The sequence below is a fragment of the Nomascus leucogenys genome, chromosome 19, assembly GCF_006542625.1.
Source record: "Nomascus leucogenys isolate Asia chromosome 19, Asia_NLE_v1, whole genome shotgun sequence".
Classification (NCBI taxonomy): Eukaryota; Metazoa; Chordata; class Mammalia; order Primates; family Hylobatidae; genus Nomascus; species Nomascus leucogenys.
The window spans coordinates 31,238,757-31,264,858 of record NC_044399.1 but is presented as its reverse complement, the minus strand read 5'-3'; the positions used below and the strand labels follow the sequence as shown (position 1 = coordinate 31,264,858).

At 54.1% G+C, this 26,102-nt stretch overlaps 4 protein-coding genes across 7 annotated transcripts in view; 2 read left to right on the top strand and 2 right to left on the bottom strand.

Annotated features, from left to right (window-relative positions):
- Window positions 1–2,392, bottom strand: part of EFTUD2 (elongation factor Tu GTP binding domain containing 2) — a 51,091-nt gene extending 48,699 nt beyond the window's left edge. Inside the window, exon 1 of one of the 2 annotated variants that reach the window (XM_030800654.1) lies at window positions 2,136–2,392. The gene's annotated coding sequence lies outside the window, so the exon portion shown is untranslated. The remainder of the gene's footprint in view (window positions 1–2,135) is intronic. The other variant, XM_030800653.1, reaches the window with a different exon arrangement.
- An 81-nt stretch (window positions 2,393–2,473) lies between these two features.
- Window positions 2,474–6,358, top strand: CCDC103 (coiled-coil domain containing 103). 2 transcript variants are annotated; one of them, XM_003270733.4, is made up of 4 exons: window positions 2,474–2,621; window positions 3,754–3,905; window positions 4,284–4,416; window positions 5,102–6,358. In XM_003270733.4, the coding sequence occupies exons 2-4, from the start codon at window positions 3,763–3,765 to the stop codon at window positions 5,552–5,554; spliced, it is 729 nt and encodes a 242-aa protein (XP_003270781.2). In that variant the 5' UTR covers window positions 2,474–2,621; window positions 3,754–3,762; the 3' UTR covers window positions 5,555–6,358. The 2 variants fall into 2 exon arrangements, with proteins under 2 accessions (XP_003270781.2, XP_003270782.2); XM_003270734.4 differs by having other exon boundaries at window positions 2,480–2,591.
- Window positions 6,359–6,417: 59 nt separating this feature from the next.
- On the top strand, window positions 6,418–8,860 carry FAM187A (family with sequence similarity 187 member A). Its single transcript, XM_012497611.2, has one exon. It carries the CDS (start codon window positions 6,494–6,496, stop codon window positions 7,736–7,738), a length of 1,245 nt encoding a protein of 414 aa, XP_012353065.1. The 5' UTR covers window positions 6,418–6,493; the 3' UTR covers window positions 7,739–8,860.
- On the bottom strand, window positions 8,297–18,404 carry GFAP (glial fibrillary acidic protein). Of its 2 annotated transcripts, XM_030800665.1 has the most exons (10): window positions 17,781–18,404; window positions 16,746–16,806; window positions 16,446–16,541; window positions 15,987–16,148; window positions 14,338–14,463; window positions 13,902–14,122; window positions 13,278–13,321; window positions 12,802–12,921; window positions 10,719–10,804; window positions 8,302–10,044 (listed from the first exon to the last, which is right to left on the bottom strand). In XM_030800665.1, the coding sequence occupies exons 1-10, from the start codon at window positions 18,239–18,241 to the stop codon at window positions 10,003–10,005; spliced, it is 1,419 nt and encodes a 472-aa protein (XP_030656525.1). In that variant the 5' UTR covers window positions 18,242–18,404; the 3' UTR covers window positions 8,302–10,002. The 2 variants fall into 2 exon arrangements, with proteins under 2 accessions (XP_003270779.3, XP_030656525.1); XM_003270731.4 differs by lacking the exon at window positions 12,802–12,921 and having other exon boundaries at window positions 8,297–10,044.
- Window positions 18,405–26,102: the final 7,698 nt, after the last annotated feature.

Sequence of the window (26,102 nt, the reverse complement as noted above, 5' to 3'; positions counted from 1 at the left end):
CAGTCTCAAAAAAAAAAAAAGAATTTACCAGAGTCCTAGGCTCAATAAACGTTAGCTAGCATTATTTTTTGCCATCCTTGATCATGAAAACCCTGTGTTCCACGCACCCGCTTCTTCCCTTCACTTCTTTTATGATACGAAATTTAATTTTAAAATAATACCAAAAAGTGGCAAAAACAGTACAAATAACTTTTCTTTTCCCCAAATATTTGACAGTATGCTGTTGACACAATGCCTCTTCACCTCCTAATACTTTAGAGCAAGAGCTGACAAACTCTGACCTGTGGCCAAATCTGGCCCCGCCACCTGTTTTTGCATGGTCCTCCAGCTAAGAATGCATTTTACATTTTTATTTTTTTGAGACGGGGTCCCGTTCTGTTGCCCAGGCTGGAGTGCAGTAGCACAATCTCAACTCACTGCAACCTCCGCCTCACAGGTTCAAGAGATTTTCCTGCCTCAACCTCCCGAGCAGCTGGGATTACAGGCACCCGCCATCACACTTGGCTAATTTTTGTATTTTTAGTAGAGACGGGGTTTCACCATGTTGGCCAGGCAGTCTCGAACTCTTGACCTCAGGTGATTAGCCCGCCTCGGCCTCCCAAAGTGCTGAGATTACAGGTGTGAGCCACCGCACCCGGCCGCATTTTACATTTTTAAAATAGTTGAGAAAAAAGTACCAATGCCAACACAGCCAATAGCCAAGACAGCACCTTGCATAAGTAGGAACTGGATAAATGTTAACTGAATGGGATGTTTAATTTTAAGATGCTGATATTTCTTGGATTAGATTGATATCTCCAACTCCCTCAATGCCACCTGCTGGGTGCTGAATGTAGAGAGAGAATTGGAGCTCCAAGGACCAATAATTAAATGTAAATTATTATGGAAACTTTCACATGCATATTCTTTTTACTTCTAAAAAGCTATTATCGCATTTATGCTTATCTCATTCTCCCAAGACCCCAGTCAAGTGATTGAAGAAATTATTTATTTTAGATATATTTTTTGAGACAGAGTTTTGCTCTTATTGCCCAGGTTGGAGTACAACGGCACGATCTCGGTTCACTGCAACCTCCGCCTCCTGGTTTCAAGCGATTCTCCTGCCTCAGCCTCCCGAGTAGCTGGGACTACAGGCGTGCACCACTACGCCCGGCTAATTTTTTTGTATTTTTAGTAGAGATGGGGTTTCACCATGTTGGCCAGGCTGGTCTCGAACTCCTGACCTCAGGTGATCCGCCCGCGTCTGCCTCCCAAAGTGCTGGGATTACAGGCGTGAGCCACCGCGCCCGGCCGATTGAAAAAATTTTTATAGAAAGCTGTTCATGGAACAAGCCAAGCTCATTTCTGCCTCAGGGCCATTGCACTTGCCATTGTCTTTGTCCAAAACGCTCTCCCCTTTGACATTTTTCACCTTGTTCCTTTATTTCAATCAAGTCTCCGCTAAAATGTCATCTTCTCTGTCACTCTAAAAAGTCCCTCATACATACTCTCCAACTTCCCACTTTCAGTGTTTCCTTGTTATTCACAAATGTTATACATTTATCACTAGCTGACTTGTATCTAGTTGTTTACTGTTCATTTCCCCAACTACAATTTAAGCAAGGACTTTGTTCACTTAGTACTGTGCCTAGCATAGACTAAGCCCTCAATAAGTATTTACCGAACTAATGAATGGCTCTAACAAGGTACAGAGAATATAGCTGATTTGCCCACGGTTACACAAAACTAGCGATTCATGGTAACAAACCTCACTGCCGCTTCCCGCTACAATGCAGGCGCTCAAAGAGAACTTCGGAGGGAACCTGGCAGAGAACGGCTGAAAGTGGTACGGATAGAAGAGGGAGTGAGCAAGGGGACTGGACAGTTAGAGCACCACTCCTACCTAGCGATACGATTTTACGGACTGAGGCTACAGAGGCAGCCCCGAAATCGAGGTGTGTGCGCGCTTCGGCAGGCTTGGGGAGGCACGCGGACGACAGGGTCTTCCATTCTTTTTCCCGCTCCAGGCCTCAATTTACCCATCCGTAAAGCGAAAGGGGCAGATAGCATATAAGGCCTCTTCCAGATCTGACGCTCTTTAATTTCCTATCGCACCTGAAGCAACCCTTCCGTACCGCTGACCCGCTTCAACTTACCTCTCGCCTGCTCAGCTAAGAGTTCCCAGGCCGCCGCTGGAGATCGTGCTTCCGCCCCACGCCGAGGAAACGTCTGCGCCCGCCTCCAGGAAGGACCCCGCAGACGCCGTTGTCGCCTTTCTGCCCGGGAGGACAACCCTCTGCCTGAGGACCAGTTCCGAGGTATGCCCGCCGCGGACCGGCAAGGCGGAGTAGCGGGTCCCCAAGACGAGTAGCCCAAGCCATGGGCTGCTCCAAAGAGGGTGAGAGCTGAGGATGAACGAACCTGATCAGGCGCCTCGGGACCACCCTGAAAATGGAGGGCCTTCAGGCAGGTCACGTGGTCAGGCTGTTAGCGCAGTTGCTGGGCAACCACAGCTGCGGGCGTGGTCTGCGCGGTGCTGCCCTCCTGTTCTGGCTTATCAGGGGATCCCTAAAGGAAGCAAGGGGACCAAGGCCGGGGCTGCTGGGGTGAAGGTCCGGGAGGCTGAGTAAGGGGACGGAAGGGTTAGTTCTATGTATTAAATGCCTGGGGAGGGCTGAGAACTGGACACCTGAGTTCGGTTACTGGCCAGCCCAGCCCCTTCTTGGCGTTCAGATTCCCCACGTTGGGGTAGGGTGGCTATGGGATTGGTTGGGGACTTCCTGCTTCCTTGCGCTAGGGCTGTTGGTGATGACCCCGCCACAAAATCTAGCTCAACTCACTAGGAGTTTGCAGTTCAGAGAGGTCCCACAAGTAAATGCCAGAGCCACGACTAGAACCCACGTAGAGAATCTCTCTGCAAGTGGCTCACGCCTGTAATCCCAGCACTTTGGGAGGCTGAGGCGCGCGGATTACTTGAGGTCAGGATCCAAAATTGCTTGAACCCCGGAGGCAGAGGTTGCAATGAGCCAAGATCGCGCCACTGCACTCCAGCCTGGGCAACAGAGACAGACCCTGTCTAAAAAAAAGAAAATATCTCTGTAGAAATGATCAGTCAGCCTCAGATATGCAGAAGCTACAGAAGTACAGTGATGGAACTAAAGGCATTGCCCAGGTACCTAGAGACCTCTGTTCCAGCCCTGGGCTGGACAGAGGGATTTGGGGATGGGGTCACTGAGCTCCTTCCTTTGCCCCTTCTGCTTGATTTCCTGCTCAGTCATTGCATCTGGTTTGGGTGAAAGTCTCCTTCCTCATTAAAGACATTCAATGAAGAATGAAACTTTATCCCTGAGCTCAAGGGTAACTAACAAGAGTTCTGCCTTTGTGTGAGGTCCCCTGTCGAAACGACTTGCTGTAGAACAATCCTATGGGGGAAGAGTGAAGAAACTGAATTCTGAGATCCAAATGCCTCCTCGACTGAAGCACCAAAATTAAAAAGATTTTTAGAGGCAGAGAGCAAAATTAAGACAGAACTCCAAATTGGAAATCAGGACTCTCTATTCTATTCTCAGGGACAAGTCTTGTGTAAGTCCTCACTGTGAAATTCAACTTGTCATTGTAAAATAGAAAACCAGATTTTTGTAACACCTCCCAATGTGAGTGACATGATGTCCAGAGTGCTTTGGGGTCATTTTGTGTTCTGGCGAATAATCCAGAGGCACCCTCTTTCCCCTGATATTGACCGTCCACTGACATGTATTCCCTTTGCCTTCCCAGGCACAGGCCATGGAAAGGAATGACATCATCGACTTCAAGGCTTTGGAGAAAGAGCTGCAGGCTGCACTCACTGCTGATGAGAAGTACAAACGGGAGAATGCTGCCAAGTTACGGGCAGTGGAACAGAGGGTGGCTTCCTATGAGGAGTTCAGGTTGGCTCACTGCCATTTTTCTCAGGCCCTCCTGTTATGGTGGACTATAGTAGTTAACTCTGAAATCAAACCATTCTGGGCTTCAGTCCTGGCCCCACCCTCTACTATTTGATCGTATGCCATTTCCTTAACTTCTCTGAGTCTCAATTATTTATCTGTAAAACAGCAACTGTTATAATTAAATGAGTTCTTGCACGTAAGACTAAGCAAGTGTCTGATACATGTGAAGTGCTTGAAAGCAGTCAGCTATTGCTGTTGTTATTATTAGGGTCACATTGGTCTGTAACAGGTTCATCCTATACCATGCAAAGTCTAGCTGTCTCACACCTGCAGACACAGCATTAAGTCCATTGCCTAATTTCTGTCCTTTGCCCACAGGGGTATTGTCCTTGCATCACATCTGAAACCACTGGAGCGGAAGGATAAGATGGGAGGAAAGAGAACTGTGCCCTGGAACTGTCACATTATTCAGGGTAGGACCTTCCAGGATGTGGCCACTGAAATCTCCCCGGTAGGTGAGGCCCTGCCTCTTTAGTCCAGCAGGATTCTCTGCCCTAAAGCTTCAATCTTGTTTTTTCATTTGGTTTTGTTTTTTTAACCACACATACCTCGTCTTTATTTGTCATGTTAAACCAACAGAGATAGGTTTCTGCCTCCAATCCCAGAAAGAAAAACAAACGGCAGATGGCGAAGCTGAGTTGAACTGGGCAGAATGAGTCAGAAAGTTGGGCTAGGAAGGTCCACTTCCCTTAGTCCTTTGACTTTCATTCTCAGATCAGATTTGGGTTGCTCTGCCTCTGGGTTGTATTGTGTCTAGTGTAATGATCCTGTGGCAGTGTTGAGAGAGAGACCCCAACATTCAGATCCTTGAGTTCCTTTCTCTCTTCCTGAGATTTCCAATCAACCCATCTACCTGACTTACAGTAAACCCTGACTTACTCTTGAAGATCAGAGCTATGTCTCCATTCCAATATAATGAGAATCTCAAATCATGGCATGGATTCCTTGGGGCCCTCCCTGTCTCATCCCCAGTTTCCTCATCTGAAAATGAGGCCCCCAAGGACCACAGCTTTCCCAGTGCTCAGAGAGTAGTACGATGAAGACAGTAAGATGAAGAGCTACAGGCTCCCCTCACTGTCACTGTTGCAGAGCAGCTGGAAGAGCTCCTGACTCCCTTTCCTTCCTTTGTGATCCAGGAGAAAACCCCCCTCCAGCCCGAGACCTCTGCTGACTTCTATCGTGATTGGCGACGACACTTGCCAAGTGGGCCAGAGCGCTACCAGGCTCTACTGCAGCTTGGGGGTCCAAGGCTGGGCCGCCTCTTCCAGACAGATGTGGGGTTTGGACTTCTTGGGGAGCTGCTGGTGGCACTGGCTGATCACGTGGGGCCGGCTGACCGGGCAGCGGTGCTGGGGATCCTGCGCAGCCTGGCGAGCACCGGGCGCTTCACCCTGAACCTGAGCCTGCTGAGCCGGGCAGAGAGAGAGAGCTGCAAGGGCTTGTTTCAGAAGCTGCAAGCCATGGGCACCCCCAGATCCATGAAGGAGGGGCTCAGCTGGGAGGAGCAGGGTCCGGAGGAGCAGTCTGGTGGGCTCCAGGAGGAGGAGAGGCTCCTGCAGGAGCTGCTGGAGCTGTACCAGGTTGACTGATGCGACAAGCTACCCTCAGAGGTCCCGGTGGTCACTGGAGGCAGTTATTTGGTTGTTGTCTTGGGGGTTCTGCAGGACCATAATAAGAAACCCACACTTAGTTCCCTTCTCAACTTGGAATTTTCAGAGCAAAAACAGGAATCAAGTCTTCCCCACTTCTCCAGTCCCTCGGTGTCTCGTTATTTTGAACTGTGTGTATCCATGGGACAGTCAAGAGCTCAGGAAGTTGAAAGTGGTTTTGTTTCCCACCCTTGGAGTCTGCCAAGCCTCTAGCCCACTGGCCTTGAGAGATGAGTGTGTGCCCAACCAAATGCTGGCTATACCAGTTACACAGCTCTTAACAAGAATGTTTATAGCCCCAAACCAATGAATGGACATGTAATCAACAAATGATCAAATGCTACCTCATTTGAGGTGTTGAATTTTCCCCTAGAGACTCAGTTCTTGTGCAGGTTAGGCCTGGGAAAGTCCCAAGCCATCAGCTCAGGTCCAGCCAGCCTCCCGGATGGCCAGATACGCAGGAGAGTGGGTTTCCTTCATCCCCCAGGTTGATGAAAGGGAAGACTTTTCCACCAGACCAGCAGGGCAGGGCCTGGAGCACTGAGCAGAGATCTCCCTGCCGAGCACCTCGGTCAGCCCTTCTCATTCTGGTTTCCTTTGACCCATTCTTGGGTGAGTGCCAGTGTTCTAGAAAGGGGAGTGAAAGCCAGGTTCTAGAATGGGAGATCAGGTCTGGAATGTTAGAAGGGCATCTTGTACATCCACTGGGAATAAATTGCCTTGCCCTTGACGGCTTCCTCTGCAGATTGTTGCTGCTTTTCCTGGCTGCATAATCCTTTCTCATCCAGAGGCCTCCGCTTAGCAGTGCTTTCTAGGAGCCCCATGAGCCTTTAATGCCTTGGTTTTGCCCTGCCCCTCTGACCCCTACCTCCTTCAGGCATGCATCTGGCCCTCACCACTGTGCTCCTGTGGGCATGGGGGAGTCCCCAGGCCTTCGAAATTGTGGAGAAGGAAAACATTTTTCAGAAGACCCCCTGCCCTGCTTTCCTGATGTTTGAAAATGCAGCCTACCTGGCTGACATGAGCTTTGAGCTTCCCTGTCACTGCAAACCTGAAGAGGTGACAGCTGTAGTCTGGTTCTACCAAAAGCACCTAGGTAGCAGCCACACCAAAGTGCTGACGGACTTTGATGGGCGGGTGCTGACAGAGGCAGCCCAGGTACGTGTGGGCAGCGACATGCTGACCCGCTTCAGCATCCGCATGTTCAGCCTGTTGGTTTTCAGGGCTCAGCCTGAGGACTCAGGTCTGTACTTCTGCGGCACCCGCAAGGGGGACTACTTCTACGCCTACGATGTGGACATCCAGAACAGTGAGGGAATGGTGGCCACTTTCCAGGACGAGGGCCAGGAGCCCTTCGCAGATGAATACTATGGGCATCTCCATGTCTTCACCACCTTCTGGGAATGGACCCCCTGTGACCGCTGTGGGGTGCGTGGGGAGCAGTGGCGCATCGGCCTGTGCTACCTGCAGAGCCCAGACCTCTCCCCACGCTACCTCAAGGCGGTGCCCGATGTGGTGTCTTGTGGCTCAAGGGCTGTGCCAAGGAAGCTGCGGACCAAGGCCAGGGACCACATGCCTGAGCTGCTGGTTCGGAGCTGCTTAGTACCCTGTGAGAAGACGAAGACCATCCGGGAGGGCGTGCTGGCCATTGTTAACTATGTGTCCAAAGTGGGCAGCCGGCCCTGGGTGCCCCATGTGCCCATTCAGTTCCATCAGCAGAGACTGGGCCATGGCCTCATCATCTCCTGTCCCGGGGCCCGGCCAGAGCATGCGGTGGCCTGGGACAAAGACCGCCAGCACCTCTACCGCACACAGTACCTGAAGGGTGTCAACAGGTCCATGAGAGTGTTCATTGACCATGGCAACCAGCTCCACATCCGCTTCACCCAGCTGGATGACCGGGGCATCTACTATTGCTGGAGGCAGGGTGTGCGAGTTGCTGGCTTCCGGCTGGGTGTGACATCTCGTGGGCGCTACCCAGCCTCGTTCTCGGATCCTGAGACTCGCTCGGCTGTGGAGCTCACCCTGATAGGCTACCTGCTCATCACGGCAGTCTTTGTCACCATTCACCTCTGTCGTTGCTGCTGCTACTTATTTCACTGTTGTCCCAACTTCTCCCCCTAGGATCTGTCTTCAGCTCTGAAGACCACTTGTCCTTCAATGTGTTTGTTAAATGATACCAGATGTCTCTGGGTGGGTACCCTGGGTTGGGACGTGTGGTAGGAACATGTGGACAAATCTGTTAGTTACAGCCTGCTCCCCATTTTCATGGGCAGGTCTGGGACCTGATCTGAGAAGTGGAGGGGCCTGAGGCTGGTGGGAGATTGGGGACTGAGGTCAGGATGGAAGTAGGCCACACGTGTTTCCTGACTTCACACTTAGGTCAGAGAAGGAAGGCGTGAACTCAGATTTATCCAATGGTAAACACTGATCAGTGTTGAATCGTGTTTGAGCTGCTTTACATTCTTGCCTATGAGGATTGTGCTGGTTGAGTTGCAGGTAGCAGGGAGAGGAAGGAAGAAAAGAGTGGAGGGAGCTGGTGTATGTCCTCTTTGGCTGTGGGTGGAATTTGGTGAGGGCATGGGCCCCAGAGATGATCGGTAATAAGAAATGAGTTGCTCTTCTCAAAGGCTACATTTCGGCCCCAGTCCCGCCCTCTCATGAACAGATCAGAGTCCACTCTGGGGAAGGGCGCAGCATTTGTCTTTATTTTTCCTCAGCGACTAAAGGCAGCAGCAGTGCCCTGAAGATTAGCAGCAGCAGCAGCAGGTGGCAGGAAGGAGCGGAAGGAAAGGACACCAAGTCCTGGGGAGAGGGAAGGACCCTTCTTCGGCCTTAGAGGGGAGAGGAGAACCCTGAAGTGGGCCCTCCCAGTCCGGTTTCTGGGCACAGATCCCACCAGTCTGCTCAGTCAAAGCAGAGGAGGTGCACCGGGGTGGACATGCCAGCCCTGAGCACCCAGCCTCCAGGCTGCAGGAATATGAGCCAGTGTCTTCACTTTGCTCGTGCCTCAGTTTTACAAATTGTAAAATAGGGCACTACCTAAAATGCTGGGTACATTTTGTGCGTGAGTAAGAAGGGACCGCAAGAGGCCCTTGGCTTAGGGAAAAGCAGCCGGTCACTATGGAGTGGAGAGGGTCAGACGTGTGGCAATGGCTTACTGGGGTTAAGAAGCAGCAATCCCAGGGGCTCAGAGGCTGGGGCGGTCTGGTATGACACAGCAAGGAAGAGGCCTTTAGAACTGGGACAAAGTCATGCCCTGCCCCCATGGATACATCCCCTTTCTCTCCTGTTTCAGCATCTTCAAGAGGATGAGTCACTTCCTTAATTCCCACAACCCAGAGGCCAAGTGCAACTGGTCACCCACAACCCCCACTTGGATGCCTAGCGCCGTCCCAATTGCCTCCTCCACCATCTCTACTAGCGTCCCCTCCAGTCTGCACGGGGCAGTCCTCCTGGGCTTGACCTCTCTGTACCCACAGCTGGGGGCCAGGCAGCCCCCCTCTATCTCTCCCAGCACCCCATCCCTCTCCACGTACACGACAGATCCCCCAAGTGCTGAGAATCGAGCTCCCACCTGCCCACACGTGCCCACAGATGGCGTCCCTGGATGGCAGCTCAGGTGGACTGAGACAATTGAGTCATCGCTCAGGAGGTCCTTCTGGGATCTGGGCAGGTGACTGCCCCAGGTGGCAGGATGTCTCCACCCATCTTAGACTGATCAGGGTCAGTCTAGAAGAACAACCCTCTGAGCTGGGCATGGTGGCTCGAGCCTATAATCCCAGCTACACAGGTGGCTGAGGTGGGTAGACTGCTTGAGCCCAGGAGTTCAAGGTCAGCCTGGGCAGCACAGGGACACCCCGCCTCATAAAAACCAAAAAACAAAACAATCCTCTGGCCAGGGCTACCTTGTCTGTGGGGCCTTCCCTTTCCTGTCTGAGTCTCAGTTTTCCTCCAGCAGCCTGAGGAAACTCAAAGGCACAGTTCCCAGATACCCCGAGAGAACCTCCATCTCTGACAACAGTTGCCATAACAACAGGAATCAGGGATGTGGAGGGCGATGTAGTAGGTACCCCCCGCCCTCCTCCCCTTCTCTCCTTCCTCCTCATTCTAACCCAAGCTGCTGGCCATGCCCCTCCAGACTGCCCCTTGGGGGTGAGTTTCTTGTTAGTTGGAGTTGCTGGGTGCTGGGTGGGTGCTGTCTGGCAGGCTTGATACTGACAGAGCCTAGGGCAGCAAGCTGACCTAGGGACAGAGGAGGGAGGGGAGCAGCTGGGGTGGTGGGGAGCTCAGGTCTGGGGAAATGCGCCAGCAGAGGCGGAGCAACTATCCTGCTTCTGCTCGGGCCCCTCATGAGACGGGGCAGAGGCCACCAGGTGGGTCCTGCCTCACATCACATCCTTGTGCTCCTGCTTGGACTCCTTAATGACCTGCAGGGGACAGGGAACATGCACAGTGCAACAGTTAGGAGTTCACAGAGACCCCAGGTCCACTACCACGAGGCTGTGTAACCTTGGGAAGTCCCCCACTTCCCAGGTCTTTCTTTTCTTGATAGTAAACACAGCTGCCTTGTGCGGTGGTCAGAGGGGGTGGTGAGATAACACTGGGAAAGCATTTAGCATCTTGCCTGGTGCGTGGTAAGCTGCTGGAGTAAGATGAGCTCCCACTGTGGTTGGATGGTGTGGGGGATATGCCAAATCCCCTCTTCCCATTCCCCTGGTAGTTTCCTTTTACCAAGCTGGAAATGGAAAGCCCTCCCCATCCCCAACTGTGTCTGCTAGAGTTGGAAGTGAAAGCTGCTAACTTTAATTCTCTTTCTCTCCCTGGCAAGCAAGGCCCCTGAGTTTGAGGGTGAGAAAGAGAGAGCGTGTATTAGGATCCCATCTAGTGGCTTTGGTACCAAGGCTCCCCTTAGAACAGCCTATGGAGGGACTGAGGAAACGGAATTACATTCAGCTTCCTTGCTCTCCTCCAGAATTCCCTGGGGAGCTCCTGGGAGTTACTGGGGACCTTCTATGTGCCAGCCTCAGGCTTTCCTCCACGGCCTGGCCTTGAGAATCCCTGGGGCCAGCCACAGCCTGACTGGGCCCGAATCCCTCCTTACCTCTCCATCCCGCATCTCCACGGTCTTCACCACGATGTTCCTCTTGAGGTGGCCTTCTGACACAGACTTGGTGTCCAGGCTGGTTTCTGCAGATGTGGGGAGAGGAGGCCTCTCATGGACTTTCAGGGCATGAGTCATCCTCTCCCATGCCCGGCTTCCCCATCGCACCCCCCCATCATGAGTATGAGAACCTATGCAACCGGACAGAGAGAGCCTAGGCTCTTCCAAATGGGCTGGAGAGCCCCCAAATCCCAATAGTGCTGCTGCCCAAGTCCTGGCTGCTCTGTCCAGTTAGAGTCCTGGCTGCTCTGTCTTCTGGCCTGGCTTCATTTCAGCCCCTCTGCAAGCCCTGGCCTGGCACCTGGCTTTCTGAAAACCCAGCATGGCATTGAGGAAGGATGTGCAGGCTTTGAAATCAGGAGACCAGGCGGGGCACGGTGGCTCACACCTATAATGCCATCATTTTGGGAGGCTGAGGCAGGTGGATCACCTGAGGCCAGGAGTTCGAGACCAGCCTGGCCAACATGGTGAAACCTCTACTAAACATACAAAAAATAGGCCAGGCATGGTGGCTCACACCTGTAATCCCAGCACTTTGGGAGGCCGAGGCAGGTGGATTGCATGAGGTCAGGAGTTCGAGACCAGCCTGACCAATATGGTGAAACCCTGTCTCTACTAAAAATACAAAAATTACCCAGGCATGATGATGGGTGCCTGTAGTCCCAGCTACTCAGGAGGCTGAGACAGGAGAATCACTTGAACCTGGGGGGTGGAGGTTGCAGTAAGCTGAGATCACGCCACTGCACTCCAGCCTGAGCAACAGAGTAAGACTCCGTCTCAAAAAAAAAAAAAAAAAAAAAAAGAAAAAAGAAAAGAAAGAAAGAAAGAAAAATTAGCCGGGTGTGGTGTCTGGCACCTGTAATCCCCGCTACTCGGGAGTCTGAGGCACGAGAATTGCTTGAACCTGGGAGGTGGAGGTTGCAGTAAGCCGAGATTGCACCACTGCATTCCAGCCTGAGTGACAGAGGGACGCTATGCCGAAGGAAGGAAGGAAGGACGGAAGGAAGGATGGAAGGAAGGAAGGAAGGAAGGAAGGAAGGAAGGAAGGAAGGAAGGATGGATCAGGAGACCAGAGCTCAAGAAGTCCCAACTTAGCCACCAACCAGCCACACAACTCTGGGCAAGTTAATTGACCTCTCCCAGCCTCAGTTTCCTCATCTGTAAAATAAGGATGATCGGGCTTACTTCTCTAGGTGGGAGAGAGGAGACAACTAAAATAAAAGCTGTTAAACATGTGGCACATATTAGTGCTCAATACACTTAGGTCCCTTTCCTGTCCCCTTTCCTCTTTCCTACTTCTCTCTGCCACTTATCTGTACTTTAGTGACCTGTGACTATCTAGGATTTGGCAGTATTACCTCTACTAGTCAGCCTGGTTAGCCTTTCTGATGCTGAATTAAGTCCTGAGACATGCATATCTAGTGGTCCTAAATATTCTAGCCCAGAAGAAGAGGAATTTTGTTCCTTAGCTAAGAATCATTTGAGGGCCAATGCAAGCAAAAAGTAATTTAGCTCTTCCCCCCCTCAGAGAAAAATATAACACGTCACATTCACTAATATTTAACATTAAGAGCAGGGAACATAAAACTTTATTCACTGCAAGCGGTCCTGAGGGAAGAATCTTCTGGATTGAGTCAGCACTGAGCTGAGCGATGGAGCCTCAGGGATGAAAGAATAAAGCAGAGAGCCTGGCCCCCAGGCACAGCGAGACCTAAGGGGCCCTCCTGGTGACGGGAAGAGGTGAGACAGAGGCTGCTGCTTGCTCAGAGGCCCCAGAGCAGCTCTGCTGCGCACCCAAGGACTCACCACCTTTACCGCTAACCAGCTCTGCCAGTTTAATGTACAGTTACTCTGTACCACGTCCTGGGCTGGGCACCGCAGTTCCTGGGAAAATGACTCAGGCCAGGCCCTTCAGGGGAAGCCTGGGAGGAGGGAGCTCAGGAGGACTGGGAGGATGGGATGGGTGAGGCTCACTCCCTGTCAAGCTGGGCAAAGCGCCGTGTCTGAGAGGCAGGCAGCTAACCGCGAGCCGGCGGCGCTCCATTTACAATGTGGTGGGCCTGTATTGGTATAACGCGTATTGTGAGGCTTTTGAGATGTCTTGTGACCTTGTGATTTTCCCCGTCTTTGGTGCTTTTGCCCCCTGTAGTGACAAGCAGTTAAAAAAAACAAAAACAGAAAACACTCAGAAGGGCAGTGCTTGCTCAGGGATTTGCAGACAGGGCAGATGTCAAGATCTCACCCACTTCTGCTGTGGAATGGGGTGCAGGGAGGGGAAGAGGGACCCAGGGCCTAGCAGGACAGGGGCAGCTGCAAGCCCCGCCTAGAAGTACCCTGGTATGATAGGCTCTGGCTAGGAGCGCTGCGGTGTCATGAAGGCCCCCAGGGAAAGCTGGATCCCTTTGCCCTGATCCTCAGTCCCAGTCCGGAGCAACCTACAGGCCCTGGAGGAGGGGGCAGGACTCCAGTGCCCTTCCCACGAGGCCCTGCTGTACTGACCTCGAATCTGCAGGTTGGAGAAGGTCTGCACGGGAATGGTGATCCTGAAAGAAAGCAGAGGGAAAGGGCTGCCCAGGCTGCCTGGGACACCCCTAGGCTGGGTCTTGGTCCAGGGCCATTATGACAACTTGAACGCCCTTTTCCTTGCCAGGGAAGTCTAACTCCATCTCCTAGCTTTTTCTCCAGCAGCCAACGTGCTATCTGGAGTTCCAAAAGTCTGCAAGGGGCTTGAGTATTACCTGGGAGGGGCACATGTCTATCTGAAGGAAGATGGAAAAGGGAGGGGAAAGTGGTGAAGAAAGTTCCAAGGAGGCAGAAGAGATGGGTGAGGTGAGGAGTCCAATCTTGGCTGGGAGGGTGGGGAGTAAGCCTCTTAGTTTGGAGGGTGACCCAAGTCCTTGGCCTTGAGGCCTAATCAATCAGTATTGGTTGAATCCATCCATCCATTCATTCATCAAACATCTAGTGACTGCCTGCTATGTGTGAGGCAGGCACTGTGCTGGGCATTGAGGTGGGAAGGGATCTGGACACAAGGCTGAAAAAGACTCAGTCCCTGAAGGGAGCAAGGTGAGCTCTACGGCGAGGCAGCAGGGAGACTTCGCCAGGGCTGTCATCAGGGCTCACCGGTTCTCCTCGCCCTCCAGCAGCTTCCTGTAGGTGGCGATCTCGATGTCCAGGGCCAGCTTGACGTTGAGCAGGTCCTGGTACTCCTGCAAGTGGCGGGCCATCTCGTCCTTGAGGCTCTGCCCCTCTTCCTCCAGCCGCGCCAGCGCCTCCTGATAACTGGCTGCCTCCCGCGCGTGGCGCTCCTCCTGCTCGCGCATCTGCCTCTCCAGGGACTCGTTCTGTGGGATGGAGCCGGCCGGTCCCGCGGAGCCCGGACCCCACTTGGGGAGGCTTCGAGGCCCGGCCCCCGGCCCCAGACCCCGCCTCTAGCCCGAGAGTAACGTTCGGGCCCCGCCCTCGACCCAGGTCCTCGCCCCTGGCCCTTCTCCCCTGGCATCTCCTGGGGTGGCCGTCCCCGCTCCGCCCGCCCTCGTCCTGCCCTGGCCGCGCTCACCGTGCCGCGCAGAGACTCCAAGTCGCAGGTCAAGGACTGCAACTGGCGCCGATAGTCGTTGGCCTCGTGCTTGGCCTGGCGGAGCAGCTCCGCGTTGCGGGCAGCAGCGTCTGTCAGGTCTGCAAACTAGATGGGGAGAGGGGCCATAGGCTGAGGGCGGCCTGGGGCCCTGGGACTGCGGGTGGGGGACACATATAGGAGGGCTGTGTGGGCCCATGGGCAGGCACGGGCTCTGGGAAATCAGGGAGGTGACCAGCACCCCAGTCAACCCCAGGAGGCTTGCCCTGGCTGGGACTTTTCCTAACAACTGTGACCCATGGATGCGGGCAGGGTAGCCGCTGCCAGACTTCAGTACCTAGCGCAACACCTGGTCAGCAAGCGAATGAATGAACAGTGCCACAGAATCCAGAACCTTCCACACTGACAGCTGCATCTGCGGGACTGAATGCTGTCGTCTGCCACAGCGGACAGTGGGTTTAGGCGAGCGGAGCCCTGGGTGTTTTGTGTGTTTTTGTTTTTTTGAGATGGAGTCTTGCTCTTGTCGCCCAGGTTGGAGGGCAGTGGCACAATCCCGGGTCACTGCAACCTCTGCTTCCCAGGTTCAAGCAATTCTCCTGCCCCAGCCTCCCAAGTAGCTGGGATTACAGGCGCGTGCCACCACGCCCGGCTAATTTTGTATTTTTAGTAAAGACGGGGTTTCGCCATGTTGGCCAGGCTAGTCTTGAACTGCTGACCTCAGGTGATCCGCCTGCCTCAGCCTCCCAAAGTGCTGGGATTACAGGTGTGAGCCACCACGCCCGGCCTCACCCTGGGTTCTAATAGCCCTTTCTCCCCCACCTGCAGGGAGGTCCTCCCAGCCCCATCGGGCCCTCCCCCTGCTCAGACACCAGTGGCTTCTGCCACTCACACTCCTCAGCTAGGTGCCCTGGCTAGGCCAGCATCTTGGGGCCCTGCCTCTCTGTGCTTTTCTGCCTCCAGGCTCTGCCCTCCACCAGGAATGGCCCTCCCTTCTTCTCTTCCTGTCCACAGCCTGCGTGTCCTGCCTAGCCCAAATGCCCCCTCTACAGCGTCTTTCCTGGCTCCCACACTGCATATAAGCTCTGAGCTGTGGTGTTCTCTACGGGCACTATGTTTGGGTGCACGTCAATATCACACCTTCCAGGTCAGACAGCTCTCTGTGTCCTGGGGGGTGCCTGGCATATGGTAGAGGCTCAGTAAGCCAAAACAGACTGGCAGAGGCATGGAATGCAGGCTCCCAAGTGAGATGGGCTAGAGTTGGAAATCCAACTCTACCACTTAGGAGCTGTGTGACTTTGAGCAAATTAGTTAGCCCCTCTGGTCTTCAGCTCTCTCATCTGTCAAAGAACAGCATCTACTTCATAGTAAGGTAATCCATGAAAAGCACAGGGCTTAGAACAGAACAGTATCAGCTACTACTAATAATAGCAATAGTAGCAGTAATAATAATGGGTACTTTTGAAAGCAATAGTGCCTGTGTGACCCTGGGCAAGCCATCTCACTTCTTTGGTGAAAGTGAGTCACCTGGAGAGAATATTCTCCCAGCTTCCTCCACCCTCCTTCCCCCATTCTCTTGTACAGAGCAAGAAGGGCTGCCTGGAGGAGGCAGGCTGGCCCACAGGCAGGGCTACCTTGGAGCGGTACCACTCCTCGGCTTCATGCATGTTGCTGGACGCCATTGCCTCATACTGCGTGCGGATCTCTTTCAGGGCTGCGGTGAGGTCTGGCTTGGCCACGTCAAGCTCCACATGGACCTGCTGTCGGGCCAGCTGCTCCTGGAGTTCCCGAACCTCCTGACCAGGGTGGGAGAAACGGTGCCAGGGCTCAGGGTACAGGCCACAGCTGGGGTTCCCCACAGCATCGTGTCCTCTTCTGCCTGCCCCTCGGCCAGGGGTTCGAATGCTCTCTTGTCTCTTTCCGTCTCCCTTAGTGTCTTTCTGTTTGTCTTTCATTTCCTGTCTCTACCTGCCGATCTCTGTTTCTGTCCTCTCTATGAGTGTCTCTGTCAGTATCAGCCTCTCTGTCTCTGTCTCTCCCTCTCTCAGTTGCAATCTCTGTGTTGAGCTTTCCTCCCTCTGCCCTGGCCTCACCTCCTCATGGATCTTCCTCAAGAACCGGATCTCCTCCTCCAGCGACTCAATCTTCCTCTCCAGATCCAGACGGGCCAGTGTGGCTTCATCTGCTTCCTGGAGTGGCAGGAGGGGTGAGGAGTAGAGGGCCACTGGGGCCCCAGGCTCCTTCTCCCCATTCCTCAGCCTTGCCTTACCCCTCCTTCTGGAGCAGTGGGGAGCAGCACATTGCTCTGGAGGGCTGAGCTTGGGGGCTGTGTTTGGGTGGGTGGCCATCAACCCTTTCCTCCCTCCCCTGCCCCTCCCTTCCACCTCCCTGACCTGTCTATAGGCAGCCAGGTTGTTCTCGGCCTCCAGCCTCAGGTTGGTTTCATCCTGGAGCCTGGAGTGGGGGGACACATTCCTGGGTCCAGGCTCTTCTGAGGACACTTGGATACCTGCCTCAATCTCCCTGGAGGCAGCTGTCACAGACACCACCCCCACGCAGGACCAGTAGAGCAGCAGGAGGAGTAAGGGTTGGGGAGCCTTAGACAGAGGACTTGTCTAGAGGATGAGCAGATGTGGGCTTTTGTCTTAACTCATTACTAAGGTGCCTTATCGGGGTTGGTGCACCTGCTTCTGCTCACACAGGCGCATCCACCAGCGTACACTCACTGCTGCACGCATACACACACACACACACACACACACACACACACACACACACGTCCTCCTGTACTTGAAGGCACACATGCATGTCCTGTCAGCTCAGCGAAGCGCCATGCCCCTGGGAATTCCTCTGATCCCAGGTAACCACCTTTTGAAATGAATCTTATTATGAGCACCACTTCACAGCTGTGCAAGTCAAAGTGACTTGACGGGGGTCACAAGCTGGTGGCAGGCAGTCACCTGTGCTCTGCGCCCAGGCCTGCCTGCTCTTTCCCTCACTTCCTTCACCCCAGAATCCAATCTCCCTCATGGACACCAACCTTCTCCACTTCCAACTCCTCCTTTATATGGACACAGGCTCAGAATAGGTGAGCTCGCTGCCCACAGTCGCAAAGCCCAGCCATGAATGAAACGCAGGGGCCCAGCTGCTGGGGGCCCAGCTGCTCCTGCACTGCTTTCCCAAGTAGGGAGGTGCTGAGGGGACCCTGGATGCCTGGCAGAAGGCATGTAGGAATCAGATCCCCGGGGCCCTGGGCCTGTTTCTGGTCCCTCCCATCATGCTGGGGGGCAAGGATAGTGCCCCATCAAGAGGTAGGGAGACCCAGGGAGCAGGGAGGCTCCGCCCCTGCCTGAGACTTCTTGGGCATTCCCTCTTGGGGATTCAGCCCCTTCTGCTCACAAAGCCCCCCTTCTCCATCCCCTCCTCACTTCTGCCTCACGGTGCCCAGGTCCTGTGCCAGATTGTCCCTCTCGACCTCCAGCCGGGCGCTGTTGGCAGTGAGTTGATCGAGCCGCAGCCGCAGCTCTCGCAGCTCAGCCTGGTAGACATCGGCCAGCTTGGTGGGCTCCTTGGCCCGCAGCTGGTTCAGCTCAGCAGCCAGCGCCTTGTTTTGCTGTTCCAGGAAGCGAACCTTCTCGATGTAGCTGGCAAAGCGGTCATTGAGCTCCATCATCTCTGCCCGCTCACTGGCCCGGGTCTCCTTGAAGCCAGCATTGAGTGCCCCGGCCAGGGAGAAGTCCACCCGGGTCGGGAGTGGAGGGGGCATTCGAGCCAGGGAGAGACGGGTGCCAGGACCCAGACGGCGGCCAGGAGCCAGGCCCCCCACCATCATCTCCCCCGAGGAGACGTAGGAGCGGCGAGCAGCGGAGGTGATGCGTCTCCTCTCCATCCTGCCCTGGCTCTGCTCGCTCCTGGGATGTGAGGGCTTTATGAAGGAGTGGGCTGGACTGGCGATGCCCGGGTGCCCCTGGCAACGCCCCCTGGCATAGCCTGAGGGGGTGGGGTTGGGCCGCAGCCCAGCTATGGGGAGAGCTCCCCTCACCCCATTGAGGTCACTGTGCCCAGAGGCAGAGCTTCCTGGCACGCCAACTCCTGCATGAGGCAGGTGGTGCCTGGAACCAGACCATGGGTTTGGGGCCCTGACAACTGAAGTAAGAGGACCCTCTCTCTAGGAAGGTGGGTCAAGAAAGGGTTGGTTGGACCACGATGAATACTTACAATTGTTATGCATCAATTAAAAAGGAAGGAAAGGGCTGGGTGGGGTGGCTCATGCTTGTAATCCCAGCACTTCGGGAGGCTGAGGCTGGAGGATTGCTTGAGCCCAGTAGGTTGAGGCTGCAGTGAGTTGTGTTTGTGCCATGCCAGCCTGGGCAACAGAGAGAGACCTTGTCTCAAAAAAAAAAAAAAAAAAAAAGGAAAGAAGGGCTGTACCAGATGACCTCTGACCTGCTTTCCACCTTTTTGATTTCATAACCCAGGCCTTATCTCAGCTGTAAGTGCTTACAAGGTGCTGGGAATTTGGCAAAGAACGAACCTGTTCTGTACCCTCAAGAGGCGCCTATATTATCATTTCCTACTAGGCCCCATTCCCAGCAAACTCCTGGAGTCCTTCCCTCGAACACAGATGTCCCACATTCCTGCTCTCTGCCCATTCATTCCCTGGAGTTCTGGGGCTGGGGGCTGGGATTGGACACCAGCCCCTTGTCTAAGGGTCAATCATGGCCTCTATGTGGCAGTGGAGGTTCTGATAGGGCAAGAGGGGGCCGGCACTCTCTTGCCCTATCAGGACTTTAGCCCCTGGATCTGTCCCTCCAGGTCACCCCTTCCTTGTCTGGCCTCCCTGTGCCTCTCTCCCAGAGACTGGGCCTTGACAGCTGCACAAAGCAGTTACGCGTGAGCTGGCTGTGCTGGCTCGTCTTTATTCCTGCAGCGCCCCGTTTCCCTGGCCACTCCTCCGTCTCCCACTGGAGATTTATTTCCTCGAGTTCCCACACATCAGCCTGGGGAGATGGGAAGGACCCCTGGGGATGGATGGGTTTGGAAATGCAGGAGCCACTGGGCCCAACTGGGAGCCTGAGACCTGGGCCCTGTTGTCCCTGGAGATTTCAGGTCCATCTACGCCCTCCACTCTGGTCCCAAAGGGTCAGAACCCTGCCCAGTCCCCTCACCCATTTGTGTCCTTGGACTTCTGGGAAGCAGACAGCCCTCCTCTCCCCCCCTGCCACCCACTGTCCATGCCTGGGCATCTCCTGATCCCCTTTCCCGGGCACTTGCTGAATAGAGCCTTGTTCTCCACCGCCGGTGGCGCCACACAGCAAGGGCAGCCCCTAGGGGGCTGTGCTGCTTTTATCCCAAGATGCCAGGCTGTCAGGCTGGGGTGCAGTGCAAGCCCCCTGCTCAATGGCCTTCTCGGAAGGCATTTGAGGGGGGCTGGGGTGCGGCGGGAAGCAGGCAGTGTGCCCACCCCTGAACATTGTGTCTGTGCCAAGGTGAGTCATTCACTGGGCATGAAGAGGAGGCCCTGGGGGGCAGCCAGCCCAACGCTGCCAGGTCTGCTTGCAGACAAGGCCTGGCTGTCTGCCTGCCTCCTCCCCAGCTCACAGAGCCAGCTCAGGCCCCTGAGCCTCTGTCAGAGCAACGTCCCCTGCTCCACACCAGGATATGTTCTTTTTTTTTTTTTTTTTTTGTCTTTTGAGACAGGGTCTCACTGTTGCCCAGGCTGGAGTGCAGTGGCGCAACCACGACTCACTGCAGCCTCAACCTCCCAGCCTTAAGAGATCCTCTCACCTCAGCCTCCTGAATAGCTGGGACTACAGGCGTGCGTCACCACACCTGGCTGATTTTTTAACTTTTTTTGTAGAGATAGGGTCTTGCCATGTTGCCCAGGCCGGTCTAGAACTTCTGGGCTCAAGTGATCTTTCCGCATCAGCCTCCCAAAGTGCTGGGATTACAGTTGTGCGCCACTGCGCCCAGCCCAGGGTATGCTCTGCATTTGGGCATGTGATGGACAGACTGCCTGCTGAGCTCTCCCTCTGCGAGTCCCAGCACAGAGAGGGAGGTGAGAGCTCCTTAGGCTCTAGTCACATCTGACCTGGGCCTGAGTAGTGACATAGGGAGGGGAATCTTGAAGACGGCGCGAGCGCCCAATGACCTTTGATCCTGCTATGAATTGGGGACCTGGGGAAGGACAGGAGGCTTTAAAGGAAGAGCAAGGCTAGGCATAGTGGCTCATGCCTGTAATCCGAGCACTTTGGGAGGCTGAGATGGGCGGATCGCTTGGGTCCAGGAGTTCGAGACCAGCCTGGGCAATGTGTTGAAACTTTGTCTATACAAAAAATACAAAAAAATTAGCCAGGTATGGTGGTGCACTACTGTGGTCCCAGCTATTCGGGAGGCTAAGGTGGAAGGATCACCTGAGCCCAGGAAGTGGAGACTGCAGTGAGCCAATGTCGCATCACTGCACCACAGCCTGGGTGACAGATACTCTGTCTCAATAAATAAAAAAATAAAATAAAATAAACAAAATAGAAAAGGAAGACTGGGGATGAGCTCTTGTCTGAACTCTCTCTCATCTCTGTGGCTAGGAGTGGCTCGCCTTTCCAGGCTGCCCAGCAAGTCACAGCATGTAGCCTTCCCTTTTGGTTCAAGGGAAGTCTAGTTAAAATAAGGGCAAAGCTGTCCTGGAGAGAAAAGATGTGACGAGCAGGAGGTGCCTGTCATTGAAGCTCAGTGAACTGTCCCTGTGTATGTGAGACACAAGCCTGTTTCAGCTTCAGCAGTTGGAGTCCCCCAGCCTTTGCCATCAGCCACCTCTGTGGGCCCCTGTCACAGGCCCAGGTGCATCCTCCACCCCCTCTCAACCCTCAGACCTTTCTTCACATTCAACCCTTAACTATCTTGTTTTGTTTTTTTGAGACAGGGTCTTGCTCTGTTGCCCAGGCTAGAATGCAGTGGTGCTATCACAGCTTACTGCAGCCTCAACCTCTCTGGCTCAAGCGATCCACCCACCTCAGCCTCCCTAGTAACTGGGACCACAGGCGTACACCACCATGCCCAGCTCATTTTTGTATTTTAGTAGAGACAAGGTTTCACCATGTTGCCCAGGCTGGTCTCAAACTGTTGGGCTCAAGCGACCCTCCCACCTCTTCCTCCCAAAGTGCTGGGATTACAGGCATGACCTATACAACCGGTACATACAGATCATGCCTGGCCAACCCTTAACTATCTAAAGGTGTCTGCACAGAGAATCAAAGATACACACAGATTTGGTCATGGTTGTGTTCCAAACTTTCATTATCTTTTTAATTAAATATTCATTGTAGAAAGGTCAGAAACTATAGATAAGCAATACAAAAAAATGTAATTAGCCATCATTTTGCCACTTGGAGATAAACCCTACCAGATTTTTTCCACACATATATAATCATTTTTTTCAAAATGGGCTCATGCCGTGCAAATTATTTTGTAATTTGCTTTTCTCAGTCAACAATATGTTGTGAACATCTTTCCATATCAATAAATATTTGTCTGCATCATCATTTAACAGCTGCATGATTTTCCACTATATGCATTCATGTACCAAGCCCTAGTGGTGGACAGTATGACAGTATGTTCTCTCTCTCTCTCTCTTTTTTTTTTTTAGAGACAGGGTGTCACTCTGCCACCCAGGGCCAGAGTGCAGTGGCGCCATCATAGCCCACTGCAGCCTCAGACTTCTGAGCTCAAGCAATCCTCCTGCCGCAGCCTGCCAAGTAACTGGGACTACAGGCACATGACACTGCACCCAAATAATTTTTTTTTTAAGAGACCAAGTCTTGTTATGTTGCCCAGGCTGGTGATGAACTCCTGGCCTCAAGTGATCCTCCAGCCTCAACCTCCCAAAGTGCTAGGATTACAGATGTGAGCTGCTGTGACTGTCCTCTTTCTGTTCTAAACTGCACTCTGATTTGCGTCTGCTGCAGGCAGACATAGCAAACAGAGAAGGGTAGGACTTCAGCCCATCCAGCCTCCTCCCAAACCCCCCCATCCTCCTAGCCTGGCTCAGACCCCATTCTCTGGGGTGCCTCCTCTCCTGCTTCCCCAAATGGAAGGCCGCAACTTCTAAAGCCTCTGGCCAAACCCTAGACTGGCTTCTAGACTGCACAGCAGGGTAATACCAGCCATGGAGAGAGATGCCTGGATGCCCTTTCAAGGAGCCTACAGCCAAGCTGTGCCTGCTTCAAGCTGAGGTGGGGACAAGATGACCTCCCCGAGCCCCTCCCTCACATCAGAATCTGCTAGATGACCTTCTGCTTACAGGGTAAAGCCCGGATGCCTCCTGGGACAGACCAGCCCCACATGTGGCATCAACCCACACACAGGGTGCCTGGTGTTTGCCAAATAGGCCAGCCTCTAATTCAAACGGCAGTTTTGCCACTTGACTGCTGCCCGCTGGTTCTGCTTGGGCCCTTGGCCCTGGCCCAGTGCCTGGCACAGCGTGGTGGTCAGCAAGCTGGGTGAAGAGAACACAGTCTCTCTGGCTGAGCCTTGGTGACCAGCAAGTCTGTTCATCCATGGCCCGTCCCGAGGAAGGGAACTGAGCCTGTTGGCCACTAGATGGCGGTGCTCAGCTGGTCAGGTGTGAGCGGCCACAGCCACCGCAGTTTAGAGGCAGGCAGAAAGCCTGTGTGGTAGCTGTAGGCAGAATTTTCTAAAACCCAAATTTGTTTCACCCAGAGGCATCACCCCCTTTGTTCTCTAGACTTGACTCTGACTGCTATAGCACTGTCCTCAAGGAGAGGGAGCAAAGCCTTGGCCACTCAGTAGCTGTGCAGCCTTTGATGACTTTAAGAACCTTGCCTGAGTATTCATTTCCACGTCTGTAAAATGGGGATTCAACCATGCCTGCTCCCCAGGTAGTTGTAAGAATAAAATCAGTGAAAGCTGGACACAGCAGATGCTTGACGAATTAGAGCTTCCATTTCATAACACCTACCAGGAGCTTTACCTATCGACATGTTAGCGGATCTGCGATGGGGTTGGCGGAGGGGCAGGAGCTGGGGCCTCTGAAGGGGCTTCTGTGGCCTGTTAACTCCTTTGGGAGTATGTGGACATCCCTCCCCCAAGGGCAGTTACTTGGCAGTGTGGACGGGACAGAGGGCAGCAGCTAGTGAAGCATGGGGGAGAGCCAGCACTGTCTACCCTCAGACCAGGAGTTGGTGGTGGCTTCATCTCCCAGGGGACACAGGCAAGTTATCTCCGCAGGCCCTGGAGACTCAGAGTAGAGACTGCTTTCCCACCTGCTTTCTTGGCTCTCTGACTCCCCCAGTGGGTGCTGCTTTCTCCATCCTCACCCCTCCCCATCCGTAGACTTGAGCCCCACAACTGTATCCAGTTTGAAAAGCTCTGTGTGTCACCTCCTCTCGGGTGTGGGTCTCATTTGCATCTTAGCCTGAAACTTTATAAGGAGAGGGGCCATGCCTTTCCCCCAACAGATGAGGACTTTCTGCTGCTAGGACCTATGTCTTCCCAGCAAACTGGGGTCTCTCTAAGGACAGTGTTTCCCCCAACCCCAGGCTAAAGCACCCACAGGACAGGAGTCATCCTCTTCCCTTTGATAGGGGCTCCCCAATGCTAGAACCCATGGCTCATTGTCAGATGGGAGCTCCTTGAGGGCAGGAACTGTCTCCCATTCCGTTGGAGAGGGCATTACCTCAGAGTAGGGCCCATCATTCCTTACCCCCATCCTCAGCCTGTGCCCAGCCAGGCTCTGCTGTCTAGAACTGACTCCTGTGGCTGCAGAAAGGTTCCTGGCTGAACCCCGAGTCCCTTCCCCTTGCACTACCCTGGCCTTCTCAGCATCGGTTCACTGACCTTCACAGACCCCAGGCTGCTGCGCTGGGGTTAATAAGCTCAGGCCCGTTCTTCCTTGCTTCTCCCCACCCCAGCCAGGGCCCGCTCTAGCCTGCCCCCCACCTCCCAGCCTGTAACCCCGAGAACAGCTTTTTAATTGCTTTCCCTGATCTGCTCTGTTCCCCACTCCCCTCTGCCTCCCTGATTGGCTCCCTCTGGAGGGTGAAAGGCGAGGACCACATGTGGCCCTGGTGGGAGGAGCGGACCGGAGGGTGGCCTGTTATTTCCGACCCAGCAGTCCTCCAAATGGATAGGATGAGCCGGAAAACGGAGGCAGGAGGGCTGCATGCGAGCTGGGGGAAGCCCTCGGGGTGAGCTGGAAAACACAGCCACCATCTCTGGGCCCCTGGGGTGATTCCCCTGCCCCGCATTCTTTTTTTTTTTTTTTTGAGACGGAGTCTCACTCTGTCGCCCAGGCTGGAGTGCAGTGGCACGATCTCAGCTCACTGCAGCTTCCGCCTCCCGGGTTCAAGAGATTCTCCTGCCTCAGCCTCCCGAGTAGCTGGGATTACACCACGCCCAGCTTAATTTTTGTATTGTTAGTAGAGATGGGGTTTTACCATGTTGGCCAGGCTGGTCTTGAGCTCCTGGCCTCAGGTGATCCGCCCGCCTCAGCCTCCCAAAGTGCTGGGATTACAGGTATGAGCCAGCACGCCGGCCTCCCCATTCTTTATCTCAAGCCCTCCTGGATCCTTCTTCACAAAGAACCATGGAAGAAGGGAGGATGACCATGAACCAAATTCTAGCTGGGAGCCAGGATCCCCCAGACATGACCAAGAGCCAAGGGGACATTCCTGGGGGGAATCTGGGGGTCTGAGAGGCAGGACTCCTGAGTTAGTAGCTACCACGGAGGCTCCCCAGGTGGTGACGAAGTCCCCTTTGTGGGCCAAGCTGATGGCCGTGTGTAAGGGGTACCCAGAGAGAAAACCAAACCCATTCTCCTTGGCAGATACCAACACTGATGGAGATTTTGGCTTACACTCAGGTGATAGGAACAGGTGCTATCCTGATTCCGTGCATGGAGGGACCATGTCTTGTTCTGTTTTCAGCCCCTGGCACTGAGCGTGGTTCTCTGAACTGGGCAGGATTTGTACCCCAGGGTGGGGGCCCAGGTGTGAGCCATGGGGACTGAGTCAAGCAAGGAGATGGGCATAAAAAGCCTGGGGCGCGAGGATTTCTAAACTCGTAGAGGTGGAGTGAGAGGCTCTGCCAGGCCTTTGAGGTGGAAGAGGCAGGATGAGGCGGGGAGAGGGGGCCGTTAGACCAGGCTGGGCCCTCAGCGGATAGAGAGCCATCGATCGCCACATTTCGTGGATGACTCTCTTTATGTAAGAACAATCCAATCTGAGTCTCATTGCTGCCCACGGAGGTCAGCTGGGAGCTGGCTGTCAGCTTGCTGCCCCCTGGAGCTCCTGCCAGCTCCCTGCGAAGCTCAAAGCTCAGACCAGCCAAGCTGCCTCCTGGCGTGGGGACGCCACACCGCGAGCGAGCACTCTCAGGCCGACCTCCTGTGATTGAGGGCAGGAGCCCCATGTGCTTGACTCCATCCGCACAGAGTCATTGTGAATTTAATGGGTCACCTGGGAGCACATTTTGCACCACGGAGCCACAGATGTTTGCCGAGTGAATGACCGGCTGTAGAACATGCTTGTCAAGAGTGACCTCTTCCACTTGAGCTGCCCCCGGCTCAGGCAAAACTCTGCCTCGTGCAGCAGACCCTACTGGGTGAAGGTTGCCCTCCTGGCCATCATTACCCGCTGCCTTGCCCTGTGCCTGCTGCCTCTGCACTTGCAGGGGTGATGGTGATGATCAAATAAGATAATATATGTGAAGGCCCCAGGAAATGGGGGATGTTACTC

Bases quoted from the DNA above. Each gene is read 5' to 3' on its own strand.
- CCDC103 (XM_003270733.4), top strand. From the start codon at position 3,763: ATGGAAAGGAATGACATCATCGACTTCAAGGCTTTGGAGAAAGAGCTG. The intron at 3,906-4,283 runs GTTGGCTCACTG...CTTTGCCCACAG, and splicing joins GCTTCCTATGAGGAGTTCAG to GGGTATTGTCCTTGCATCAC. The intron at 4,417-5,101 runs GTAGGTGAGGCC...TTTGTGATCCAG, and splicing joins TGGCCACTGAAATCTCCCCG to GAGAAAACCCCCCTCCAGCC.
- FAM187A (XM_012497611.2), top strand. From the start codon at position 6,494: ATGCATCTGGCCCTCACCACTGTGCTCCTGTGGGCATGGGGGAGTCCC.
- GFAP (XM_030800665.1), bottom strand. From the start codon at position 18,241: ATGGAGAGGAGACGCATCACCTCCGCTGCTCGCCGCTCCTACGTCTCC. The intron at 16,149-16,445 runs GTGAGGCCAGGG...CACCCTGGTCAG, and splicing joins TGAGGAAGATCCATGAGGAG to GAGGTTCGGGAACTCCAGGA. The intron at 10,045-10,718 runs GTAAGGAGGGAT...TGTCCCCTGCAG, and splicing joins TGGAGATGCGGGATGGAGAG to GTCATTAAGGAGTCCAAGCA.